General features: G+C 34.8%; 1 protein-coding gene across 1 annotated transcript; it reads left to right on the top strand.

Moving 5' to 3' along the window:
* Positions 1–24,225: 24,225 nt before the first annotated feature.
* SEC26 (coatomer subunit beta) lies at positions 24,226–27,303 on the top strand (the record flags this gene model as incomplete). The annotated part of the gene is made up of 5 exons (XM_049249308.1): positions 24,226–24,530; positions 24,590–25,014; positions 25,116–25,453; positions 25,508–27,110; positions 27,164–27,303. The coding sequence occupies 5 exons, from the start codon at positions 24,226–24,228 to the stop codon at positions 27,301–27,303; spliced, it is 2,811 nt and encodes a 936-aa protein (XP_049111502.1).
* Between the last annotated feature and the right edge of the window lie 195 nt (positions 27,304–27,498).

Raw genomic sequence — 27,498 nt, 5'->3', positions numbered from 1 at the left:
TTCAGTCTTTATAGCATACTGATGGGTCATGAAAAATGAGCAGCAAATAGTCAAAGACTGTTCAGTGATTGACATCAACTCATTAAATGTCTGTTCAGTCTCAGATATCTATCCACTACATCAATAAGAGAATATAATAGCAGTCATAGTTGACTGTTTCTACATTACAGTTTTAGATGCCACATTCTTTTTTTATTAATGGCAAGTACATTCTGATGACTGAGATAAACTAACAGTGGTAACACACAGAGATCAGAAAGTTTTTAATGTTGCAGTCATGGAATACATTAATAGTGTCTCTTATGTTCAATGTCAAATGGATTATGAATTCTGACACTGGAAAAAATTTGTCCATATATATAGATGACATAGTCATTTTCTTCAAAACACTAGAGAAGCATATTCAGCATCTTCACATCATTCTTAATCATCTTGACTTTCTGAACATTTCTCTGAATTCAAAGAAAGCCTTCATTGGATTTCCATTGATCAATCTTCTAGAACAACAGATTATCAGCCTAGACATGTCCACAGCAAAAGAAAAACTTAAAGCAATTGCTCAATTAAAATTTCCAAAAACTTTACACCAACTTAAAATGTATCTTGATTTAACAGAATGGCTACATCAATACATTTCTTACTATGCACAACTCAGCAAACCACTCCAAATCAGAAAAATGGAACTCAATACAAACACACCACCTAAAGACAAGAAACAGCTAAACTATGCTAACAGAACTTACATGAACAATTCATTACAACAAGAACTGAATTCTTTTGCAAAAATTCAAAAGCACTTCACTGTTGAAAATTTTCTAGCACATCATGATCTAAATTGCAACTTATTTATGAACATCAATGCTTCAAAGAAATGAGACTTTGGAGTCATGATTTTTCATATCAAAAGTACATGAACTGACATAATTAACAAGCAATTTACCACATCATCACCATCAACACTAGTTGAATCAATCATGTTTCTAAGTAAACTACTCAACAGCACTGAACAAAACTACTGACCAACAGAACTTAAAGTTTCTTGTCTAGTCTGAACTCTTTAAAAAACTTGCCATTTAGTCCTAAATAACTACAATCCAACAGTAGTATACATGGACCACACTGCCACCCTAGCCATAGCTAAGCAAATCTCAATGAACATCACAGTCACTGATAAACTAATTTTACACCTAGTCCAAGTTGCAGCATATATACAGCAATATCAACTACTTATCTACCACAAGTCAGGAAAAACCCACATAATATCAGATGCACTATTCTGGCTGGAATCAAATCTTGACACATCAGCACACACTTTTCTCACCTCATACACTGTCATCATTGTTGAACTTAGTCCAAAGTTCCATGCAGAACTAATAGCAGAATATATTAAAGACTCTTTCTTCATGAAAGTCTTCTGAACACTCAACTCATCAACAACAGCCAAACTGCCATTCTATATACAGAATGATCTCATATGATGTTGGGACAATGAACACAATAGTCTCTGCATTTCAAAAGCAAGTATATCTATGATAATCAAATTAGCACATAATTCAATCCACTTTGACATTAAATGAACACTAGCAAGACTTCATGAACTTTTCATTCATTAAATGCATCATAACATCTAAATCTACATTCAACATTGTCAACAATGTAATTGCATTTGCCCTAGACACCACAGATCATTTAATGACTATCAATCAATATTGACACCAAACATTTCTCACCACACAATCATCATAAATTTTGTACAAGAGCTATCTGATGGACAATATAATATGCTTCTGACAATAACCAACAAGTACATCAAAAGAATTATCTTGATTCCAGATCACACAACATGGACAGTCCATGACTGAACTATAGCTTTCTACATCAGGCTCAGCATAGCAGATTGGGCAATCTCTAAAGTTATAATCTCTGACAGAGATTCAAAATTCACATCACAGTTATGATGCTCACTTCTAGCCCAAACAGATATCAAGCTACTATACTCAACAGTCTATCACCCACAAATGAATGGTCAGTTCAAAAGAACTAATCAAACAGTTGAAATTGCACTCACCCATCTCCTACTAAGCATTGTCAATTCATTTCAATGGCACACACTTCTGCCTATGTTGCAAAGATACCTAAATTCAGCCATAAATACCAGCACAAAGACATCAGCATATGAAATTCTCTATAACATATCATCCCCAACAGTATTGAATTGGCCACTAGACAATCAATCTTGATTCACAGCCAGAGCTGATGCAGCTTTACTTCTTGATAAAGCAACAATGATAGCAAAGCATTATTTCAACAAAAAGCATTGCTACCCAGAATTCAAGAAAGAAGATCAAGTTTATCTCCAACTTTGTAAAGAATATATCACCACACTCAGCAAACAACTCTGAAAATTTGACAACCAATACATAAGACCTTTCACCATCACAAAAAAAGTAGAAAAGTTAGCTTGTGAACTGAATCTGTCAGACACATGGAAAGTTCATAAAACAGTCAGTGTCACTCATTTGGAATCAGCCCCAAATATATCAGATCTCTTTAAATGAACAATCCAGTCTCCCCTACCAATACAAATCAACAGTCATGAAGAATATGAACTGGAACAAATTGTCACAGAATGTATGAAAGACAAAGATACCAAAGCACAAAAAGAATATCTAGTCTGCTGAAAAGACTACAGACCCCAAGAAGACTTCTGATTAAAAGAATCAGAACTAGCCAACATCAAAGAACTTTTACAGCAATACCAACTTGCTGACAAATCAATATAATATTCAACAACAACACCAACAACACAAACAGTCCACACACACTAAGTGAATATATATTCCCCCCCAAACATTCTTCATTTTACAAACCCCACTCACAAAGCAACATATTACATCTCCCCTTGAACCACAGAAGCCCATACTGTATCCCACCAGCATACAAGCATAAGTATATCTTAAGCATTGCACAGAATCTCCTTGAATCACAGAAGCCCATATTGCATTTGATCAGCTTACAAGCATATCTCAAGCATTGCACAAAATTCTCTTGTATCTTATCAACAGCCCAACATGAATACCCCCCCAAACACCAATGCATTTCCAAAAACTCCAACCAGAGTACCAAAGCCTATCATCTTGTCTGCAGCTAAGACCCTCTCCCATGCCAAAGAATGACATAAACTGCAAGAACAACATGAACTACCAGAGAAAAAAACAGATTCTCAAGCAGAATATACTCTATGTTTTGTATCTGAAAATGCTCAAGTCTGACTCCACTCTGCTAATGAATGGAATTTCCAGGGTTCTTCATCTTGAAATCCACCACCAGCCACTCCTGAGCCATGCCATCTAACTTAAATTAAGATAGGAATGGCCACAGACACATGAAAAGATAAAATCATGACAAACAAATGTACTGAGAACAAAACAATCACTTGAAACTGCATTAAATGAATTTATATTTGTCTATCCACCAGAGCACCTTTCTTCAAGCAGTGTGATTCAGTTAGATGTAACATTGATGATAACAATGTTTGATATGATGAGAACTTTACCACACTACAGCAACAAACAACAGCTGCTCTAGCTCTATAAATGCAAGCTGAAATGATACAAACAGAAATAAATAGAAAACATGAGGAAGAAATGATTCAGTGATGAGAAAGTCAGATTATATGAGAACAAAAATTTCTCTGATGCAAATGATTTAAAAACAACAACACTGTAATCTGAGTCCCAGAAACAACAGATGCTGTTATCAATGAAGCAATCAATCATCTGAAAAATCTCTCTGAAGAAAACTTCCAAAAGAAATTGCCAATTGAATACATTGACTGTCCAGCAAGACAAGAAATTCAAACAAAAAAATACAACATGAAAGCTTCAGAAGACATCTTTGATCTCTCTGAATCTGAAGATAATATTCTAGCATTTCTTGATGACTTGCCATCTGACAATGCTGACACTAGCCCACAAACAGTTCCCTTCATGCCCACCCCAAAGCAAAAGCTCAGCAAACATAAAGTTCCAGCAAAGAAAAGCACCCCACACAAAAAGAAAACTCTGACTAAACAAACCCCAATCTGAAAAAGTCAACATCTACAAAAATCAGCAAAAAAAGTCAATTCACAAGATGATATCTCTGAACAAGAACTTGACACTGATGGAGCCTTCATCAATGATAACATGGAATTCTCAACATTATCAGACTATCACAATAACAGTTCTCTTGATTGAGGTACATCATGAAGTCATGTATTCTCTGAACCAACTGCAATGGCAATCTCACCACAAGATACAGCAACAGCTTTGGCTATAGAAATTTCAAAACACAAAGAGCACAAAGACTCAGAGTCTCAAATGCAAATGAAATCATCATTGAAAGACAACAATGACAATCTCTCTGACTTCACTGATCTTCTCTCTTGAGAGCAAGAGCTAATAGCACAACATTCTCATCAAGATCAAATTACCTACTTACAAAATAGGCAATTCCCTATATTTTATCTGCCCACAGACTTTTCAGCATGAAATGACAATGACATCCTCACCATGAATACCATGAATGAACTGAACACTATAATCAAACAATCTGCAATTCCAAGTGGACAAACAGCAACTCTCATCAAGTACAAGAATACTTAATATGCAATGACCATGGATCAATGTCTTGAATTCTTTCAATTCTTCCCCAAACAACACCACATAAACTTATCAAATCTGGAGGAACAACATCTAGTGCCTCAAGCACTCATTATTGCAGTTGTTAACTCTTATTTCAAAGACATGCTGAATAAACTTCAATCTTATCAACTCACTTTATTAACAAAGTCTACTAAATATGAACTCCTCCACTTCCTGTGTCAATTCTCTGGAGAATCCATTCAGATCCAACCACCAAACACAATAAACACAGAAATCTGGACAGCATTAGATGAAGACAATGTTATAATCACAGAAGAGATTCAAGAATGACTCACTCTGAGCACAGATGATAAATGAAATTTCTACAGAGAACAGCAATTTCTTCTAAATGACTTCACCAGACATAAACTACTGCATCTTCCAAACCATCAATGGGAAGTCCATTCAGCTTGTCTATGAGCACTTAAAGCAGCAGCTGAGAACTATTCACACTTGACTTAAATTGATGACACTGGCATACTAGAACAGAACTCAAAGAATACACTACAGCTATGAGAAAACTTTGCACTAGATGGAGAATGGTATCCACAACATCAAATTAAAATATATGCATTAATGAGGCTGATCATGTCTACTCTAGCTCAAAAAAAATTCCTATATTCAATGACACATGCAAAATTGATCAACAAAGCCATCATTGAGAGAATGTCATTCTTTTTTGACTTTCTCTACTACAATTATCAATTCTAGCAACATTACATGCTTTCAGTGCACACACTTTCAGTGATGACACTGATCTTTAAAAACATATTCTCTGACAACTGACATGTACATATTTATGGAAGTAGCTAGATAAAGATAGTAGTTAGTTAGTCAGCATCCCAAGTCTATCAAGGAAGCTTGGAGGAGGAAGAATAGAATCATCTTCTACCACACAACCAAAATCACACAGACATTCTGTAGCTCAGCTAGGTCAGGTAACATCAACTATTAAATCAAGAACTATGCAGTCTACTGACAGTTTATCACTCAGTGTGAGAATTGAGTGGTTGCAAGTAACATGACAATGGCTTACAGTCTTTATAAGTGGGGATTAGATTGGGTGAGAGATGGTTATGAAGGGATTCAAGCATAAGAGAGAGAGAGATAACTCATATTGCTACAACAGTATCTAGAGTCTCTAGATATGTTGCCACTGATCTTCATAAGAAAGCATTTATGACAGATTTTGTGTGTTCAGCTATGCTAGTGAGATTATGTATTCAGTCACAGAGTTTATGAATCTCAGATGACATAAAGCATAATTATCTAAGCATCAAGAAGATTTTATAAATCTCTTTTAGATGATGAAATAAATGTAAGAAAACTGCAATGCAGAGTCTTACAGATTCTCTTCTCTTCATAAGTCTTAATCTTTAAAATGTTAATGTGATCAAGATCATAGTAAGAGTGACAGCTTCACTGTGATTGTAACAACTTCTTACAAAATCTCTTTTTAATGTGATGAATGTAAGAAGACTGCAGTGCAGAGTCTTCATTCAATCTCAGTTTCTAGATATAGATGTAATAACAAGATCACAGTGAGAGTGACAGCTCTTCTGTAATTATAATGTAGTTGCTGTAGTGACTGTCATTTCTCATAATTCATTTAGTGATACTTAATGATCTCTTGAATATAAATATCTCTTTCTTAATCTTCTCTCTCTCTCTCTTTCTTTTTTCTTTTCAACAATATTTTTCTTTATTTTAATAAGAGTTTCAGACAAGCATTCTCTTCTTGATGATTACAATTCTTGAAAGACTTCATAAATAACTTTTCTCAATGCTAACACATTCTGCAGAGAGATAATTTTGCTGTGTCTCTCTTCTGTTCAAAAATAAAATGTCAAAACATGAGCAACAATGGCTCAGTAAGTTTGAGAGTAAAATTTCAATCAGTCATTATTCAAGACTCTTTTCAGAAGTAATGAGAGAGATGTCTTTAGAGTTTTCTGCTTCATCTGAAGTAAAGTTCTCAGTCACTGTCATTTCTTCAGAAAATTAAAGTGAAGAGACATCATTATCATCAATCTCTGTTTATGCAACAGAGAGTTATGTCTCTGAAGATTTTGAGATCTCTTCTCAGACATTATGACTCAGTTAGTCTGATTTCAATTATGATGATGTAAGTGATTTTTCTCTGTTTCTTCTTCTCTTAGTGCTTCATAATCATTTTTATAAAGTCTGAAATGTCTTTTATAAAGTGTTTTCTCACTCCATAATTCTCTTTCTGTGTGCATGACTGATGACTTATTCAGAGTGCTAATATTCAGACTTGATGAAAACACTTAATGATGTCTACTGTATCTAGTAACAATTCTTTTTCAACTACTAATTCTGTTGTCTTGATTGATCAGATTTTAAGAGAGAACAATCATTCATCTTTCAGATCTGAAACTTTTGTTGATAATGTGTTATCTCATTTTTCTCAGTCTGATTCATTTCTATTACATTTTTGTTTCTGATCTGTGCTCTTTTCTATGCTGTGCTCATTCTCAAGCATTGATTCTGTTTCTGATGCACTCAAGATATGTTGAGTTGCTTCATAACATAACTTATAAGACAGTTTCTGAACTTTCTGCTTCATAAACTCATTTACAAAGTGATATTGAGAGCTTCAGTTAATGCTTTTCTTTTTCAGAAGTCAGTTTCATTAAGTTCTTTTCTGTCTGCTGTGTCTGCTTCTGCTCTTACTTCTCTGATGTCTGCTCTGACTGCTAACTTATCAGTCAGAACACTTATTATCATGAGCCATCTTTCACTTTTAATTTCAGATCAGAATTCATCTGATCATGAGAGATGACTTCTTGCTTTTTCTCTCATTTATTTCACAACTTTTACTGATTCAACAGACTCTGCTCAGCTGAGAAATAGAGCTCAGCTTCAGAAGAGAGTTCTGATCATCATGACAGATAATTATTTCTAGCAGTCATGTACAGCATGTCAGAGTAACTTAAATTCTTCATTGAGACAGTGTGTTGTAAGTTCTCTGAGTAGAGATAGATGTAATAACTGTGTCTATTAAATACACAAAACTTATTCTTTTAATTCTTAGAATTGTCTTCTTGTTTTCTTTTCTTTGTTACTGCAGACTTTAATCACTAATAGTCTAGTTTTCTCTTTCTCTTATGAACTTTAATTATTAATAGTATAGTTCTTTCTTTTATTTTAGAGTCAATTTACTACTTCTACTTCATGAATCACTTCTTAACAGTTTGTAAGTGCTTTTATGAACTTGAAATTTCTTCTAAATCAATTCACTACTCAGATCACTGCTCTTTCACTTTATAAATCATTCTCTAACTGCTTCATAAATGTCATTACAAATTCAACAGAACCTCTCTAAGTGCACAATCTCAGAATACAGTGTAGATCTGTAAGGTGGCAGCCTATAAGATAGGTGCTAAAGAACAATGTATCAAGTCTACAGTGTAAGAAAGGTAACTAAGTTGCACTTATAGTATCAAAGTAGTATTGCTATATGCACAGTAAGAGAAGAACTCATCACTGACCTTCTGTGGGAGAAGGCCAGCATGGCTTTAAGTACTAGTGAGGTTAGGGCTACACTAACTAATAAGGTACTAGCTTTTAGGGCAGGCCTAGTCTACAGTGGGCATGACAAGATCAGACTTGTCTGAATGTTTTCTATGAAACTGAAACAGCTTTTTATCTAGATGCCTCACATTCTTTGAAGACTTTCAAGTTCTTTTCTCATATCTCTGTCACTGCACAAGATATTCAATTGCTTGATCATTCTTATGAAAGTTAACAATCTTCTGTATCTGATACTCTTGCTTCACAGAGAATGTCTCATGAATTAAATGATGTGAATGACTATTCACTCTCTTTCATTTCTGATGTTTGATTAAAAGAGACACATGAAACACATTGTGTACTCTCAGTTCTGATGATAGTTTCAATCAATAGATTTGAAGCTTCAATTTTTTCACAATTCAGTATGATTTATATCAGAGAACATCTAACTTCTTGCTAAAATGTACTGTTCTAATATTATGAAGATCTAGTCACATCTGATCATCTTTGTAAAATGATATCACAGTATGTTTCTTGTCATAGTAGCTTTTTTAATAGATTTGCATCTTTGTAAGACTCTTTCAAGCTGTCTTATGCAGCTCTTTCAACTGATCTGTCAGTTTATAAGACTTAGTTGTGACTGTAACTGATAATTCTGCTTTTGGAAAATTCATTTATGAATGACTTACTGTCAAAAGCTCAAAGAGACTCTTCTCAGTTAAGAATTGTCTAGAGTTGTTGTAAGCAAACTCTGCATGAGATAATTTTTCAACTCAGTCATCTTGTTCATAATTAATGAAGCTTTATAAGTACTATTCAAGAATACTATTCAGTCTTTCAGTCTGATCATCTGTCTGAGAATGAAATGCCATATTCATTCTTCTATTAATTTTGAGAAGATATAACAGATCTTCTCAAAACTCACTTATAAATATTGACTCACAGTCAGAGACTATGCTTGAGAAAAGTTCATGCAATCTGACTAACTCATGCATAATCAATTCAGTAAGTTGTTCAGATGTCAGCTTCTTTCTGACTGAAACAAAGTGAGACATCTTCATAAATCAGTTCATATTGATCAGAATACAGTTAAATTTCACTTTCTCAAAATTCTGACTTGACAGAAGATCTGTAATCACATTCATTGTGATATATTCTCAAGACTTTTCAGAAATTGAGAAAGAAGACATCTTTTCTTGTGATTTCATTCAGATTTATCTGAATCTCAAGCAAACATTACAGACATCAACACATTCTTTTACAAGCTTCTTCATTCTTGATTAATAGAATCTGCATGCTAGCAGTTCATAAGTTCTTTCATTTGCAAAGTGACTTATCAGAGATAAATTATGATGTCTTTTAATTAGTTCAATTTACAGAGCTTCACTTATAAATATATAGAAACATTCTTTCATAAAAAGATAGTTCTTTTTCTCTGTTCATGTAAGATGGCAGTCTATAAGATAGATGCTAAAGAACAATGTACCAAGTCTACAGTGTAAGAAAGGGAACTAAGTTGCACTTATAGTATCAAAGTAGTATTGCTATATGTGCAGTAAGAGAAAAACTCAACACTGACTTTCTGTGAGAGAAGATCAGTGTGGCTTTAAGTACTAGTGAGATTAGAGCTACACTAACTAATAAGATACTAGCTCTTAGAGCAGATCTAGTCTACAGTGAACATGACAATTACTCTTCTTTCTTGTAGACATTGTTCTTGAGATCTTGTAAGACTTCACACTGCAGCCTTCTTACATTCATCTCATCATCTAAAAGAGGTTTGTAAAACCTTCTTGATGCTTAGATGATCATGCTCCATGACATCTGAGGTTCATAAGCTCTGTGACTGATCACATGATCACACTAGCAAAGCTGAACACACAAAATCTGTCACAGATGCTTCTTTATGAAGATCAGTGGCAACATATCTAGAGACTCTAGATACTGTTGTAGCAACATAAGTTATCTCTCTCTCTCTCATGCTTAGATCTCTTCATAATCACTTCTTACTCAATCTAATCTCATCTATGAAGACTATAAGCCATTGCCATGTTACCTGCAACCATCTGATCCTCACAGTTTGCCACTCAAATAAGCAGATGACCTGACAATGATTTCCACAAGGCAGAACAACTGAGACCAAACTGAATTCTCAACTCTTTTCTCAGTACCTGAGTTAGCCAAGACACCAAGTGCAACAATAAATCTGAATGAAAGCATAATTCAGACTGAGAAACCATCTTCAGAGAACACAGAATCTCTTGAGAACTTAAGAGAGTGAATACATCTCATAGAAAGAATTCAAGAACTACAGCAGAGTTTATGAACTCTGAATAGAAAGCATGAGTGAACAGAATCACTTGATGTTCTGATCTCTAACTCAAATTCTCCAAAGAAGAGTTCAGTCATCAAGCCTCCACAACATAAGATCAACTACCAGACTAAGAACTATGCAGCCTACTGACAGTTTATCTTCCAAATAGAATTCATCTGAGATGCTAGTGGTCTGGACAACAATGAAACTCTGAAGTATGCAGTCACAGAGTTGGACTATAATAAGAAAGATCTTTGGAAATCACACTCAGTTCAGAACTCTACTCTGAACATCTAAACTGAACTCAAACAATTTCTACTTTTATGACTAGATGATTCTGAAAACTGAACTCAATTAGCCTGAAGAAATCTTTTTCACCTTCATAAAAGAGATGATGAATCAGACTTTGACTGGTTGCAATGATTCCAACAACATTTGCAACAAGTGGGTGAAGAGACACAGAGTGTGAATAAGTTCATCAAACATCTTTTCCTATGGCAATATGACAAATCTATGCACAACAAGCTGGATGAACAGAAGAATCTTCCAGAGAAACTGAATGAGATTCAGACAGTTGTGATGTGATTACAATCTAGTGTCAAGAGTTTCACTCCCAACCCAAAGTCACAATCCACCTCAGAGACAAATACCAACCATGGTGGAACACCATCCTATTCAAATTGAGCCTGTGGACCATGAGGTCAGGGTTATAGAAACAAGACCTGAATCTCATCACAACAGAGAGAAAATCAACATCAGGAAATCTTCAATTCCCAGTTTATGAACCCAAAGTGAGGTGGAAAATCAGATAAGAATGCTTGCTACAATTGTGATGAGACTGATCACTATGTGAATAAGTGCACCAAGCCAAAGAAGAAATAGAGATTTGGGGAGCAGTCTGTAAATAGAATGAATATCAAGCAATTGAAGTTATCTGAGCTACAAACTGTTTTTCCAATCACATTGTTCATCAGAGTTCATAACTCTGAGGTAGAAAAAGAAGTTAAGTGAACTGCTGTGGCAGACTCACTATGTTTCTTTCTGATCATAAGTCTGAAGCTTGCAGTAAGACTGGGTCTGAAGGTTTGTAAGATGAATGTTGAGATGAAGACTGCAGAAAAGAATCATTTAAAGTTAGTATCTGAAGAAATTGTGAACATTTTCTTTGAGACACAAGATACTATGGATAATTGACAGATGTTTAATGAGCAGGCATTGATTGCTGATATATCTAAGAATATGATGTTAGGTCTCTTTTGGCTACACTGTCATGATTTTGTTGTTTCATTTGGAAATCTGACACTTGAGTTTTGTAAACAGGGTGGACTAGACCCTATGACAAAAATCAAGTCAGTTTCTCTAAATGAACTTGTTGATGGTGGTAAACCCTTCTATGTAATGAGGATTTGTAAAAGTGAACAAGTCATCACCATGAATGTGAATCTGCAGATATCAGACAGTTATAAAGATTTGATTGATGCATTCAGTGATGCAAAAGATGCTTTCTTGTCTTCTCATCAGAAGAATGATCTGGACATTGAGTTGTTGTCAGGGGCAGTGCCAAAGTTTGGCCCCATTTATCAGCTTTCAGAAACAGAGACAGAGACTTTATAAGAGTATGTCAACTCTGCCTTGTTAAGTGAATTCATCAGACCCTCCAGATCATCAGCTGGATCATTCATTCTGTTTGCAAAGAAGAAGAATGAGGGATTACAAATGTGTGTGGATTATTGAGACTTGAATTTAAAGACAGTAAAGAACTGATATCCACTTTCACTGATTAAAGACATTCTGAATCAGATTGGGAAAGCTAAGATCTATACCCAGCTGAATGTGAAGAATGCATATCATTGTTTATGAATAAAAAAGAGAGATGAATGAAAAACAGCTTTTTGAACTTCACTGAAAATGTTTGAATATCAGATGATTCCATTTGGACTTATGAATGCATCAGTGACATTCCAGTTATACATTAACAAGACACTGAGAAAGTACTTAGATGTCTTTGTGATGATGTATCTGAATGATGTTGTGGTGTACTCTGAGAATGAGAAAGAACACACTGAACATGTTCATAAAGTACTCAAGACACTGAAAGAGACTGGACTCTATTGCAAGAGATTCAAGTGTCAGTTCAGTGTTACAGAGATAGACTTTCTGAGATATGTGATATCATTAGAAGATGTCTCAATGAAAAAAGTCTGGATGAACATAATCATTTCTTGATCAGAGTCCAAGAGTTGCTGGAATATTCAAGTCTTTCTGAAATTTGCTAACTTCTACTGATGGTTCATTCCCAAGTTCTCTAAGCTTGCACTTGGTTTAACTAGCATGTTAAAGGGTGGGAAGTCAGAGAAGAAGCAATTCAGAAAGAAAAGAAGAAGAAGTGAAGAAGTGAGCAGTTCATTCAGCTTTCTCACAGAAGAGACTCATAAATTCTTCTATGACTTGAAGAAGACATTTATGACGCAAGTGATGGTATATCACTTTAATTCAAAGAAGAAAATCAAGCTGAAAACAGATGCATCTGAATTTGCTGTGTATGGAATTCTCTTTCAGCTACAGAATGATGGCATGTGGAGACCAGTGAGATTCTATTCAAGAAAGATGATTTCAGCTGAATACAACTATGACATTCATGATCAAGAATTGCTGGCCATAGTTGAGTCATTCTGCCAATGGAGATGCTGACTAGAGAAATCAATTCAACTCATTTCTGTTCTGACTGATCATGACAGTCTCAGACATTTTGAAACCATGCAAGAGCTGTCAAAATGACAAGTGTGGTGAGCTCAGAAGTTGTCAGCTTTCTGATTTAAGATTGATTATGTGAAAGAATCAAAGAATCCAGCAGATGATTCTTTGTGAAGACCAGACTATGCTGAAGCATTGAAATATGAGAATATTCAAGAGTGTAAAGCAGCTGAACAGCTCTGTTCCATGCTGATCTGTTCTGATCAGTGAGCTGAGAAGAAAGATTCAGAACATGTCTTGTCTAACAAAAATGTGCACTCTTTGAACAGAAAGACATGTTATGAATCAGAACAGACTTACATGAAGCTGCTTCTGAGTGGTACTCACAGTATTCAAAGATTTGAGAATGAGTTATGAGATGTCAAGCAGCTCATTCTCAGTGATGCTCTGAATGAAACAGACTCATAAGAAACTGCATCTCTGAATCTAATGACAATGTTATCTGAGATGCTTGCTGATGATGACCATGCAATAGAGATTAGAAAGGGTCTTCAGTTAGACTCAATTAAGTTTGCAGACTGAACAGAGAAGAAAGACTGTCTCTTTATGAAAGAGCATCTCTATATATTCATAAGTGAAGCCCTGCAAATTGAATTGATTAAAAGACATCATGATTTACCTCTGACAGATCACTTCACAAGTGAAAGAACTTACAAACTGCTAGCACACAGATTCTATTGATCAAAAATGAAGAAGCTTGTGAAAGAATGTGTTGATGTCTGTGATATTTGCTTGAAATTCAGACAGATCTGAATGAAATTACAAGAAGAGATGTCTTCTTTGCCAATTTCTGAAAAGTCTTGAAAACACATTGCAATGAATGTGATTATGAATCTCTCATTAAGTCAGAATTTTGAGAGAGTGGAATTCAACTGTATTCTGATCATTGTGAACTGATTTATGAAGATGTCTCACTTTGTTTCAGTCAGAAAAGAGCTGACATCTGAACAACTTACTAAATTAATTATGTGTGAGCTAGTCAAATTGCATGAACTTCTTTCAAGCATAGTCTCTGATCATGAATTAATATTCACAAGTGAGTTCTGGAGAGATCTGTTATATCTTCTCAAAGTTGATAGAAGAATGAGCACAACATTTCATTCTCAAACAGATGGTCAGACTGAAAGACTGAATAGTACTCTTGAACAGTACTTATAAAGCTTCATCAATTATGAACAAGATGACTGAATTGGAAAATTGTCTCATGCAGAGTTTGCTTACAACAACTCTAGACAATTCTCAACAGAAAAGAGTCTCTTTGAGCTTTTGACAGCAAGCCATTTACAGATGAATTTTCTGGAAGCAGAAATATCAGTGTCAGTCACAACTGAGTCTCATAAACTGACAGATCAGTTGGAAGAACTGCATAAGATGGCTCAGAAGAGTCTTACAAAGATGCAAGTCTATTAAAAGAGCTACTATGACAAGAAACATACTGCAGTATCATTTTACAAAGATGACCAGATGTGATTAGATCTTCATAACATTAGAACAGTACATTCTAGCAAGAAGTTGAATGTTCTTCAGCACAGATCATGCTGAATTGTGGAAAATTTGAGACTCCAAATCTATTGATTGAAACTATCATCAGAGCTGAAAGTACACAATGTGTTTCATGTGTCTCTTCTAATTAAACACAAGGAATGGGAGGAAGTGGATAGTCAACCACACCACTCAATTTGTGAGACATTCTCTGTGAAGCAAGAGTACCAGATACAGAAGATTGTTGACTTTCATAAGAATGGTCAAGCAATTGAATATCTTGTGTGATGGCAGAAATATGAGGAAAGGACTTGAAAGTCTTCAAAGAATGTGAGACATCTAGATAAGAAGCTGTTTAAGTTTCATAGAAAACATTCAGACAAGTCTGATCTATACTGTATTCTGAGAATGTGCACTTAGAGAGGTCTTGTTAGATTCATAAAGACATTTATGAAGCAGTTAGAGATTGATTCATGAAGCAGAAGAGTAGTGATCTGAGTAGTGAATCAATTTAAAAGAAAACTCAGTCTGTAAAAGCATTTACAACTGTCAAGAAGTAGTTCATGAAGCAGAAGTAGTGAATTTACTCTAAGATAAAAGAAAGAACTAGACTATTAATGGCTGAAGTCTGCAAGAGAAAGAGAAAACTAGACTATTGATGATCAAAGTCTGCAGTAACAAAAGAAAGAAAACAAGAGAGCAACTCTAAGAATTGAAAGAATAAGTTTTGTGTGTCTGATAGACACAGTTATTACATCTGTCTCTATCAAGAAGACTTGTGACACATGTCTCAATGAGAAATTTAAGTTACTCTGACATGCTGTACATGACTGCTGAGAATAATTATCTGTCATGATGATCAGAACTTCTTCTCAGAGCTGGGCTCTATCTCTCAGCCAGACAGAGTCTGTTGAATCAGTAAAAGTTGCAGATTAAAGGAGGGAGAAAGCAAAAAGTTGTCTCTCACAATCAGATGATTTCTGATCTGAGATTAAGAGCAGAAGATGGCTCATAGTAATCAGTGTTCTGGTCAGCAAGTTAACAGTCAGGGCAGGAGCTGGAGGAGCAGAAGCAGAAGCAGACACAGCAGACAGAGAAGAAGTTGATGAGACTGACTTCTAGAGAAAGAAAAGCATTAGCTGAGACTCTCAATATCACTTTGTAAATGAGTTTATGAAGCAGAAACTGTCTTATGAGTCATGTTACAAAGCAACTCAACATATCTTGAATGCATTGAAGACAGAACCAATGCTTGAGAATGGATGCAGTATAGAAAAGAGCACAGACTGAAAATGTGAATGCAGTAGAAACAGATCAGATTAAGAAAAACAGAGTGACACATTATCAATAAGAATTTCAGATTTGAGAGATGAGTGGCCACCCTCTCTCAAAACCTGATCAATCAAGGCAACAGAGCTAGTAGTTGAAAAGAAATCATTACTAAACACAGTAGACATCATTGAGTGTTTCCATCAAGCTCAAATATTAGCATTCTGAATATGCCATCAGCCATGCACACAGAAAAGAGAATTATGAAGTGAGAAAACACTTCATAAAGAATATTTCAGACTTCATAAAAGCAATTACAAAGCATTAAAAGAGAAAGAAATGAAAGGATATCACTTACATCATCATAATCAGAATCAGACTGACTGAGTCATAACATCTGAGAAGAGATCTTAAAGTTTTCAGAGACATAACTCTCTGTTGCATAAATGAAAATCAACAGCAATGATGCTCCTTCACTTTAATTTTCTTAAGAAACAGCAGTAGTTAAGAACTCTGCTTCAGATGAAGCAGAAGATTCTGAAGACATCTCTCACATTGCTTCTAAAGAGAGTCTTGAACAACAACTGATTGAGATTTTACTCCCAAACTTATTGAGCCATTGTTGCTCATGTTTTAACATCTTAATTTGAACAGAAGAAAGACACAGCAAATTATCTCTCTGCATAATGTATTAGCACTGAGAAAAGTCTTTATGAAGTCTCTCAAGATTTATAATCATCAAGAAGAGAATGCTTGTCTAGAACTCTTATTAAAATAAAGAAGAATGTTGTTGAAAAAGAAAAAGAAAGAGAGAGAAAGAGGAGATTAAGAAAGAGATATTTATATTCAAGAGATTGCTGAGTATCACTAGATGAATCATGAGAAATGACAGTCACTACAGCAACTACATTACAATCACAGAAAAGCTGTCACTCTTGCTGTGATCTTACTGTCACATCTATATCTAGAAACTGAGATTAAATTAAGGCTCTGTGATGTGGCCTCCTCACATTCATCACATCAAAAAGAGATTTTGTACAAAATTGTTACAATCACAGTGAAGCTGTCACTCTCACTGTGATCTTGATCACATCAACATCTTGAGAATTAAGACTTGTGAAGAGAAGAGAATCTGTAAGACTCTGTGCTGCAGTCTTCTTACATTCATTTCATCATCTAAAAGAGATTCATAAAATCTTCTTGATGCTTAGATGATCATACTTCATGACATCTGAAGTTCATAAATCTCATAACTGATCACATGATCACACTAGCAAAGCTGAACACACAAAATCTGCCACAGACACTTCTTTATGAACATCAGTGGCAACATATCTAGAGACTCTAGATACTGTTGTAGCAACACAAGTTATCTCTCTCTCTCTCATGCTTAGATCTCTTTGTAACCACTTCTCACTCAACCTAATCTCATCTACAAAGACTGTAAGCCATTGCCACATTACCTGCAACCACCCAATCCTCACAGATCTTAAAATGTAGCATAGTGATTTAATTAGACATCAGATTGTGCTGTTGGCATTCTAATTTTGAAATATTAAAGCATATGGTTAATAATTTGCAATAGCATTGGGTGTTAATGTGAGTGAAGTCTGCAGTGTTGTGACATTGAAGTGTGATGTTGATGTTTTGTTATGCTGATGTCAATCAGACATTGACATTTTGTTGCACTGACACTGATTGAACATTAATGTTTTGTTGTGCTGTCATCAATTGAATAATTAGTGACACCACACTGTCAGTGTTAGTGTGAGTGTTAGTTTGGTTGATGATTGTGTAGTCATCAGTGTTAGTGTGATGCTAATGCTTAGTGAATATCAATAATATCAGTGTGTGAGCTTTTTCTTCTTCTTTCTTCACTTAAGCATTGTCACATTATCATTGTTATCATGTCTTGCTGCTTCTCTTGTCACACTGTCTCACTGTCTGTCATTCTTTATGTTATGTAAGTACTAAATTAATCTGTTTGCATCACTTTGACACTTTTGTTAATGCTAAGTAGTGCAACAGAGATTTTACTTTTGTGTGTTGTGAATCATCAATTCACAATATTATTGCACAGTAGCATTTACTACTGTTATTTTGATTTTGCTAATGACTCTTAACTCATCTATACTATTTACTGTTAGCATTAATCTTTTACAATATACTTGCTTTTGCTTTTGTTTATATTCTTTGTGGTGTTTTTGGTGTCTTGATTTTTGAACTTATGTGAACATTTACTAATCAATTTTAATGTAGTTGTGCTCTGTGCTCTCACTGTCTCTCTCTGCTCATCAACTCTGACAACTCATGTGTCATTATATTCAGACATCATCATTGCAAAGCATGTCAGAAGATGCATCATTTATGTACTCTAATAAGAATCTTATATCTTTTGTGTGTGTGAAATTTTTGATGATCATCTATTGATGTTATTTTGACACTAAGTTGCATCAATGCTCTAGAATCTATTAAGTTCTGTGTACTTCTAACATCTAAATTGTTCTGATTCTTACTAACATAGCTATTAAATCATCAGCTCAGAGAGTGAGCTCTGACAGATTTCTGATTTGCAGAGTCTGATCTACTATGCTAATAGATTGACTATGATCATCTTTACTAAATATTTAAATTTCTGATGTGAGATGCAACATCTGATCATTTTTGCTGTAAGATAGCACAGTAAGTGTGCATGTGTAGTTGTCATGATTAATGTTGAAAGATGTTAAATCCATGAAGCTGCTGTTACAGTCAACATCAGACATAAAACTGTCATTCATGAACAGAGTCTGTTAGCAGCAAAAGTCTGTATGTCTGTGCTGTTTTGATCTGCAGCCATTCTGAGCACCTTTCTGTGTTTGCAGAGAGATAGAGTCAGAGAGGAGAAGAATGAAAAGAAGCAGATTGAGTCAGTGTAGATATATTTAAAGTGTTGTCTTACTTATTATGTCTGCTATCTTGTTTATCATGCTGTCTGCACTACTGCTGCCATCTGTGATGAGTGAAAGATTCTCAACTTGCAGAAAGATTGAGCTTTAGCTCAGAAAAGAGTTGTTTTTTGCACACTTTAATGCTTTTTTTCTGTTTTTAGTTGTTAAGTTTATGTAGTGATCATCTTTGAATGTTTAATCAATGAAGCAGTTGTCTGTTACACTTCTTTTTCTTTTTTTTATTGAACAATAAGAACAGAACTTCTCTGAAAGTCTTATTTTTTGAAATTTCTATGCAAGATGAAATACTATTCTACATTCTTTGCAGCAGTTATGCTGTTTTTCTTCTCTGTCAGCATTTTTTTAAGCATTCTTCTTTAAATATTTCTTATTGTTCAAAGAAGTTTAGTACTTCTGTATTCTAATTATATTCTTCTGATTTTCAGATTTCATTTTCTGATCTTTATTCTTTTCAACAGACTAGATATTCAATTTTGTTTCTGTGTATCTGTTTATTCAGAATATCTTCTACTTGATATTCTTTATGACCATTCATCAGTTCTGAATCTGATGATGGTAATTTATTTTCTCTTCTATTGTATTTCTCTAGCATGGAAATGTAAAATATCAGATGAATACTTCTAAATGAGAGTGATAATTGAAGCTTATAAAATTGTTTCTCTCATTTTTCAATGATTTCAAATGATTCTATATACTTATGATTCAGTTTTCAGACTAAATGAAGTATGCTTAAGTTCTTTGCATTGAGAAGTATTCATTCTTCTACATTGAATACTTATGATATGTACTTTGAATCATAATACTTTTTCTGCACTTTGCAGACAATTTAAAGTGTTTTTTCAAGACATTTGTGCATCTCTTGTAACAACTCTGTTCTTTCTGCAGCTTTTGGAGTCATGTCTTCTAATGATTTGTCCACATTTATATGTAACTCTGATCTGTACTTCATTAATGCAGCTGCTGGTATTTCTTCTGTTGAGCTATGCTTCAATTGATTGTATGTGTGTTAAGTCATAGATAGCCATTGCATTCAATCATCTTGATGATAATTAATAAACTCTCATAAATAATGTTCTAGAGTTTGATTCTGTCTTTCTGTTTAATTATCTGTTTGAGAATGGTAAGCAGTGCTTAATCTTTGTTTGGCATTAAAGTAGAAGCATAGAGTTGATCAGTAGTTGCTTGTAAATAGAGATTCTCTATCAGAAATCAAATTTTTGAGTGTATTATAGATAGTAAAGATGCACTTATAGCATAGCTCTGCTAAGTCTTCTACATCAATGTCTTTTCTATATGATAGATATAGAGCAAATTTCATATAGATGTTCACCACTACTAAAATGACATCAAAGATATTGTCTCTTCAATTAAAGAGAGATAACTCTGTGATGAAGTTCATTGAGATTGACTTCATGAATTGTAAAGATATTGAAATAGTTTCTAATTCTTTATATGTTTTATGTCTTCTGAATTTGATTCTCTGGCAGATATCATATGTCTTGACATAATTCACTACATTCTTGATAAGTTCATGCCAATAGTACTTATCTTAAATAACTTCAATGGTATGTTTCATTTCAAAGTGACTTCTCTGTGGATCATCATAATTTGAGTGTATAATCTCATTGATTAATGCTGACTGACTAGATACATATGCTCTATTATTTGTCTGTAGCACATTATCTTTGAAAATTGTTCATATTACATCTTCAGTCATGAAGACATCTTTCTTCTTCATCTCTCTTCTTTGAGTGAACATAAATGTGTTCAGTTCTTGGAGCTGCAGCAATAGAGAGATTAAGAATTCAGACATTTTAGTGTAGACTGTCTCAGACTTTATGACAGCATTAATCATGAGTCTTGACACAAGAATTGATTCTCTAATGTCTTTCAGCAGTGTTATTGTCTGTATTAAGTGCAACATAAGAGAAGAACTTGCATCAACATCTGTGTTTTTATTTGTTTCTTGTGCTTTCAGTAGGCTGACTGTTGGGGTCCCTTTGGAATCTCAAAGAGACAAGACTGAATGTCAATCTCAATTGAGTTGATTTCAATTTCTTCTCAAAATTTGAAAATTGATTCCAATCCCATCTCAAAATATGAAAACAAGTTTCATTCTCTTCTCAGTTTCAAATTTTCTATGTTATGTCCCATGCCTGGATTTCTCTATCCCTAAAACAACTTTAATTTTTTTTCAAACTTTATTTTGAAAGTGTATTTTTACACCAAAATATGACAAAATAGAAAAATTGGCACATCAAGTCAAAATGCATGTGTACATTTGTATATGATTTTGATACTAAAAATAGTATAAAATAAGGTTTTATTTTAAGTTTAGGGAAATTGGGGATCTCTATCTCTAATTAAATAATCCCAATCTCTTTAAATTAAGTCCCATTTCCATCTCAGTACTTAAAACTCAAGTCCCAGTTCCATCTCAGTTTGAACTATCAAGTCCCAGTCCCATCTCAATTTCCCATTAGTGCATTAGAGATGGGATCCCAGTTGGGAAATTTCTGTTTCTGTGGTCAGTCTAGCTTTCAGTGTTCAGTCATGCACTCTGATGCAGTTTACTATAGAAGTCAACTGTTTGTTGTTCTCTAGATTTTATTCTAGTTGAACATCATGTCTGATCTTCTGTTGCAGAGTAGATAGAAGAGTCTCATCATGATAGATGTCTTTGTAATCTAGTTGATGACTTGATGCATCTGCTGAATTTAATTTACTCAGACAGTGCAGTAATATGAAGTCATATGCACTAAGTGCTTCTGCTCATCTTGTCTGATGTCTGTTTAAGCTCTTGATTGTCATAAAGAACTGTAGATTGACATGATCAGACAAAACATGTACTGATTTCTGACTTCTCTTCAGATAGTGTCTTCAGTGTTTAAAAGCAGCTACTATAGCTAAAAGTTCTTTGTCATGAATATTGTGAGAATATCACATTTTCAAATATAATCAAATTTATATACTATATATTGTCTTATATAACATGTGTATAACATGTATAACATCTATAACATTTACAGAGTCATACACATAAATCTTGATTAAATATAAAGTTTGATCTATAACTTTTTTTGGATTAGTTCAAATCTTATTCTATAAAAGTTTATTTCAAACTTTATTTTCTAATAGAGTTACAGCAATAAGATTACCACCATAGTATTGCTTGTATAAATTATTAATCAAGAAAAGAGTAATAAATTGAGGTGATAAATTACATCATAATATGATATTACATCATATGAAATGTCATCATATGTGACATCATCAATAACATCATAAAATTCAATGTTGCATAGTTTATTTTCAAGATTAATAAACTATTGCACATTATATTCAACTTTAATAAGTTTCATAATTAGTTATACCAACTTTCTATAAATCTACATCATAGATATTCTGGTTTATGAAAGTATCAGTCACTGAAACCAGAATTTATAAAATGCTTCATATAATAATTCAGTTTTCTATAAAGTATAACTACTTTTTACAAAACTATTGCAAGTATTGCACAATATACTGCATCATACTGCATCATACATTACATCACACATGATGTAGCACTTATAAATTAAGACAAATATGTCATAACTTACATAACTCAAACTCTAAACTCACAATCTATAAATAAGATCAAAATCCCCACTGCAAAATGTAATTAATAGAACAATTCAACAACTTCTTTGAATATTTATTAACTACTTCTTCTATATCATTGTTTTCTGAACTCTATTATCATTGTTCTCACTCTACTCATTCACAAAAACCTTATATATAACTATATACTTATATATTTATATATATTTATATAGTTATTAGTAAGTATATTCTACTAACTAAGCTTTTGTTGTATGAGCTTCTACTGCACATTGACTTGCTCACAGTAGTCTTGATACATTGTTCTTTAGTATTTATCTTATAGACTGCCACTTTACATTTATAAACTTATTATGAGTCTTCTTAACATGCATGAAAATTATAATGCAATAACTAATAGAGCCGCAAAAAAAATTCTACTTAAAAATATAAGTTATTAAGCAGATAGTTTATTTAAAACTATTAAAACTGTAGAAAATTCTTTGTTTACTATTCTTATCTTTCTCAATATTACTGCTGCTGCTCTCATTAATTAAAATTCTGAAGTCTTGCAGAAGTAAAAGAATCTTTTTGAGATTATTGTTTTTGTTGTTAAGATAAATTTATTTTTTTTATAGAGATTAATAGTGAAAAGTAAGTTAAGAGTGCACTAGAACATTCAGAATGCTGCAATTAAGTTAACTATTAATTTAAATATATATTATGCTGAGTTTTCTGCTGCTTCTGACATGATAAGTAGATCTATAAAGAATCATGCAACTTAATTAAATACTGACAATTATTTAAAAAAAGAAAGCATAATAGATTATTAACTGCTTTCTTTTTATAATATTAACAGAATTTCAATTTCAATTTTTATACAATATTATTTTATATGTTTTTGAGCTTTTTTTCTGTCTCATCAGAAATTCAGAATTACATCTATCATTAGTGTAGTAAATATTCACTATTATTAGTATCATTTTTATTAGTAAGTATATACTCTCTTTATTATTATCTTACTACTTACTGTTTCTTCCCATTTTAAATTTCAACATCTTTTTAGATAATAATAAAAATAATAACTTTAGTGATTACTAAATAATTCTATTTTACTGTCTGAATGAATGAATGAAATTTTTTGGTTTTTATTTATAATTTTTTAGATGAGTGAATGAATTTATTATGTTAGTTTAATTATCTTATCTTAAATGAATCTTTTTTAAAATATCACTGCAACTTAATAGTAAGAAGCTCAACATATTAATGTGCTCAATGTAGTGCATGCTCACTATGTTGAGTTGAAAATATGTAGTAATTACTGACACCAACATTGACATTACAAGATGGTGGTAATGGTTACATAACAGCTTGGAAAATTGGTAACCTGATGGTAGTGCAGAGATACGCGATTCCGCTATGGCACTTAGCCAGTTTAGTTAAACTAACTAACTAGCTGCCCTTGGCGCGGGCTCACTCCAAAGACTGGCCAGGTGTGCTGTAACTGCAACCCTCATCTTCTCTACAACAACAATAACAACAATAACAGGGTATCTCGGGGTTGCTAAATTGCATTACTACCTGAATTGCTGACTGGCTGTCACCTCTGGCTCCGCTCGACTAGGGTACATTCAAACGCGGATTAGACGTCACCATGGCGTTGTATCTCGAGAATGCCTATAGCCTGGTGCACCAGGATAATTCTGCCGACCAGCCGACGCTTCAGGAGCTGAAGACTCAATTAGAAAAGGGAACAGACGAGTCGAAAATGGACACTATGCGGAGAATTCTGACAATTATGCTGAACGGCGATCCAATGCCCCAACTACTCATGCACATTATTCGATTCGTCATGCCTTCGAAATGCAAGCCTCTGAAAAAGCTACTTTACTTCTATTACGAGATCTGCCCAAAATTAGATGCTAGCGGGAAGCTGAAGCAGGAAATGATATTGGTCTGGTGAGTGATGCCATTGATTGGCATGTCAACCGTGCTATTTTAGAATTAACGGTACCTAGCAATGGCATTCGAAACGACCTCCAACATCCCAACGAATACATTCGAGGGAATACCCTCCGATTTCTATGTAAATTACGAGAACCCGAGCTCTTAGAGCCACTGCTTTCCTCAGCTCGTTTGTGCTTAGACTACCGACATGCGTATGTGCGAAAGAGTGCCGTTTGGGCCATTGCATCCATATTCCAGCACTCCGAAACCCTTATTCCAGATGCTCCGGACCTTTTATTTTCTTTTCTCGAGGAAGAAGCCGATCGCACCTGCAAACGTAACGCTTTCGCTGCGTTGCTCAGTATTAGCCATCAAAAAGCCCTTGAGTACCTTAACCGGACATTGGACGGTTTTCCACACACCGATGAACTGCTTCAATTGGCCGGGCTTGAATTTATCAGAAAGGATGCTCTTCAAAATTCTCAAAATAAGGCAAGTATCTCTAAATGCTAGAACACATAGCGCTATGTGCTGACTCCGGATAGGCGAAATATCTTCGTTTAATATTTGATCTACTGGATGCTGGAGATAGTACAGTAGTATATGAAGCTGCCACGTCGTTAACAGCTCTGACCTCGAACCCTGTTGCAGTCAAAGCGGCCGCCGCCAAATTAATCGAACTGAGCATCAGAGAGCCTGATAACAATGTCAAACTGATCGTTCTAGATAGAGTAGATCAACTCCGTGTTCGAAATGAAGGCGTATTGGAGGATCTTACCATGGAAATCTTGCGCGTCTTGTCCAGTCCCGATATCGATGTACGACGGAAAGCTTTAGGTATCGCCCTTGAGATGATATCAAGCAAAAATGTCGAAGAAATTGTTTTACTTTTGAAGAAAGAACTCTCAAAGACTGTCGATGAACAATACGAGAAGGTAACGTTGAATACACTATCACTTATTCAAGATAAGTCCTAATCATATGTTTAGAATAATGAATACCGACAGCTGCTCATCCAATCAATACATCAATGCGCCATCAAATTTTCAGAGATTGCCGCGAGTGTCGTTGATCTCCTCATGGATTTTATTGCAGATCTTAACAACAATTCTGCTATTGGGGTCATTACATTTGTCAAGGAAGTCGTGGAGAAATTCCCAAATCTACGACAGTCGATCCTAGAACGCTTAGTCTCCACACTAAGAGAAGTTCGGACTGGGAGAGTCTATCGTGGTGTTCTCTGGGTTATCGGTGAATACTCCCTTGAGCAGAACGATATTCGAGAAGCTTGGAAACATATCAGAGCTAGTTTAGGGGAAATTCCAATATTAGCATCTGAACAGAGGTTGTTGGATGAAGATCTTGATGAAGCTGCACTGGGAAATGAACAGATCAATGGCTACTCGAAGCCATCAACAGCACCCAAAGTTTTAGCAGATGGTACTTATGCACAAGAAACAGCTCTAACCAGCCAATCTGCAGCAGCCACTAAGCTAGAAGCTGTGAAGGCTGCACACAAACCCCCTCTTCGTCAACTTATTCTTGATGGCGACTATTTTCTAGCCACAGTACTTTCATCCACCTTAACTAAGCTTGTTATGCGCCACTCAGATGTTTCACAAGACACTTCTCGTACTAATGCTCTTCAGGCTGAAGCTATGCTGATTATGATCTCTATTCTTCAAGTTGGTCAATCACAATTTGTCAAAGCTCATATTGATGAAGACTCAGTTGACCGTATCATGTCCTGTGTCCAATCACTAGCAGAATTCACCAAAGAAAAGGAACTTGAAGTTATGTTCTTAGAAGACACCCGGCAAGCTTTCCGTGCAATGGTTCAGGTGGAAGAAAGAAAGAGAGAAGCAAAAGAAGCTGTAGAGAAAGCGAAAGCTGCTGTACAAGTAGACAGCATGATACCCATCAGACAATTTGCCAGAAAGTCAGCAGGAGATGATGGTGATGAAATGGAACTTGATTTGGCAAAAGCTACAGGGGGAGATTCAGCCTTAGAAGATATCTCCTCAAAACTAAGCACAGTCATCCAGCTTACCGGCTATTCAGATTCAGTATACGCGGAGGCTTATGTCAATGTCCATCAGTTTGATATCATCCTTGATGTATTATTAGTGAATCAGACTATGGACACCCTACAAAACCTCTCAGTGGAATTTGCAACCCTTGGAGACTTGAAGGTTGTGGAGCGACCTACTACGCAAAATCTTGGTCCCCATGATTTTCTCAATGTGCAGGCCACCATCAAAGTGTCCTCAACGGACACCGGCGTCATTTTTGGCAACATTGTGTATGACGGATCTAGCTCGATGGAGTCGCACGTTGTCATTCTTAACGATATCAAAGCAGATGTTATGGATTATATCCAACCTGCCCATTGCACTGAGATCCAGTTCCGGTCTATGTGGACTGAATTTGAGTGGGAGAACAAGGTAGATCTCCTTTCAAAAGGCAGGAATTTACTAGACTTCCTACAGCAGATTATGAAACGCACTAATATGAGCTGCCTAACGCCGGAAGCTTCGCTCGAAGGCGATTGCCAGTTCTTGAGTGCAAACTTGTATGCAAAGAGCATTTTTGGTAAGTTTCCATCAATGCCTCATAGGATGAATAGGTGCTGACAAAACTCTAAGGCGAGGATGCTCTTGCAAATGTAAGTATTGAAAAACAGGGTGAAGATGGCCCTATTACTGGATTTGTGAGGATACGGAGCCGTTCTCAAGGCCTAGCGCTAAGTTTGGGCTCCTTGCAGGGGTTGAAGGCAAATGCGTAGTGTCATTGAAATTAGTCGTGTCAAGATGTTTTGTTCTTTACTACTACTATTTTTCTATCAACTGGAGGCCTCTTGAGTATTTGAACTGCTTTTTCCCAAAAGGAAGGATTGATGGATGGATGGTGTATCTACTTGCGCTTGCTGTGTTCTTTGTTCGCGGGAAAACGCCACGAAACTCACCAAAGCTTGTTTTAC

Source organism: Ophidiomyces ophidiicola (genome assembly GCF_022830035.1).
Source record: "Ophidiomyces ophidiicola strain CBS 122913 chromosome Unknown scaffold_1, whole genome shotgun sequence".
Taxonomy (NCBI): domain Eukaryota; kingdom Fungi; phylum Ascomycota; class Eurotiomycetes; order Onygenales; family Onygenaceae; genus Ophidiomyces; species Ophidiomyces ophidiicola.
Note: the sequence above shows the minus strand (reverse complement) of the source record. Positions and strands in the feature narration are given on the sequence as shown.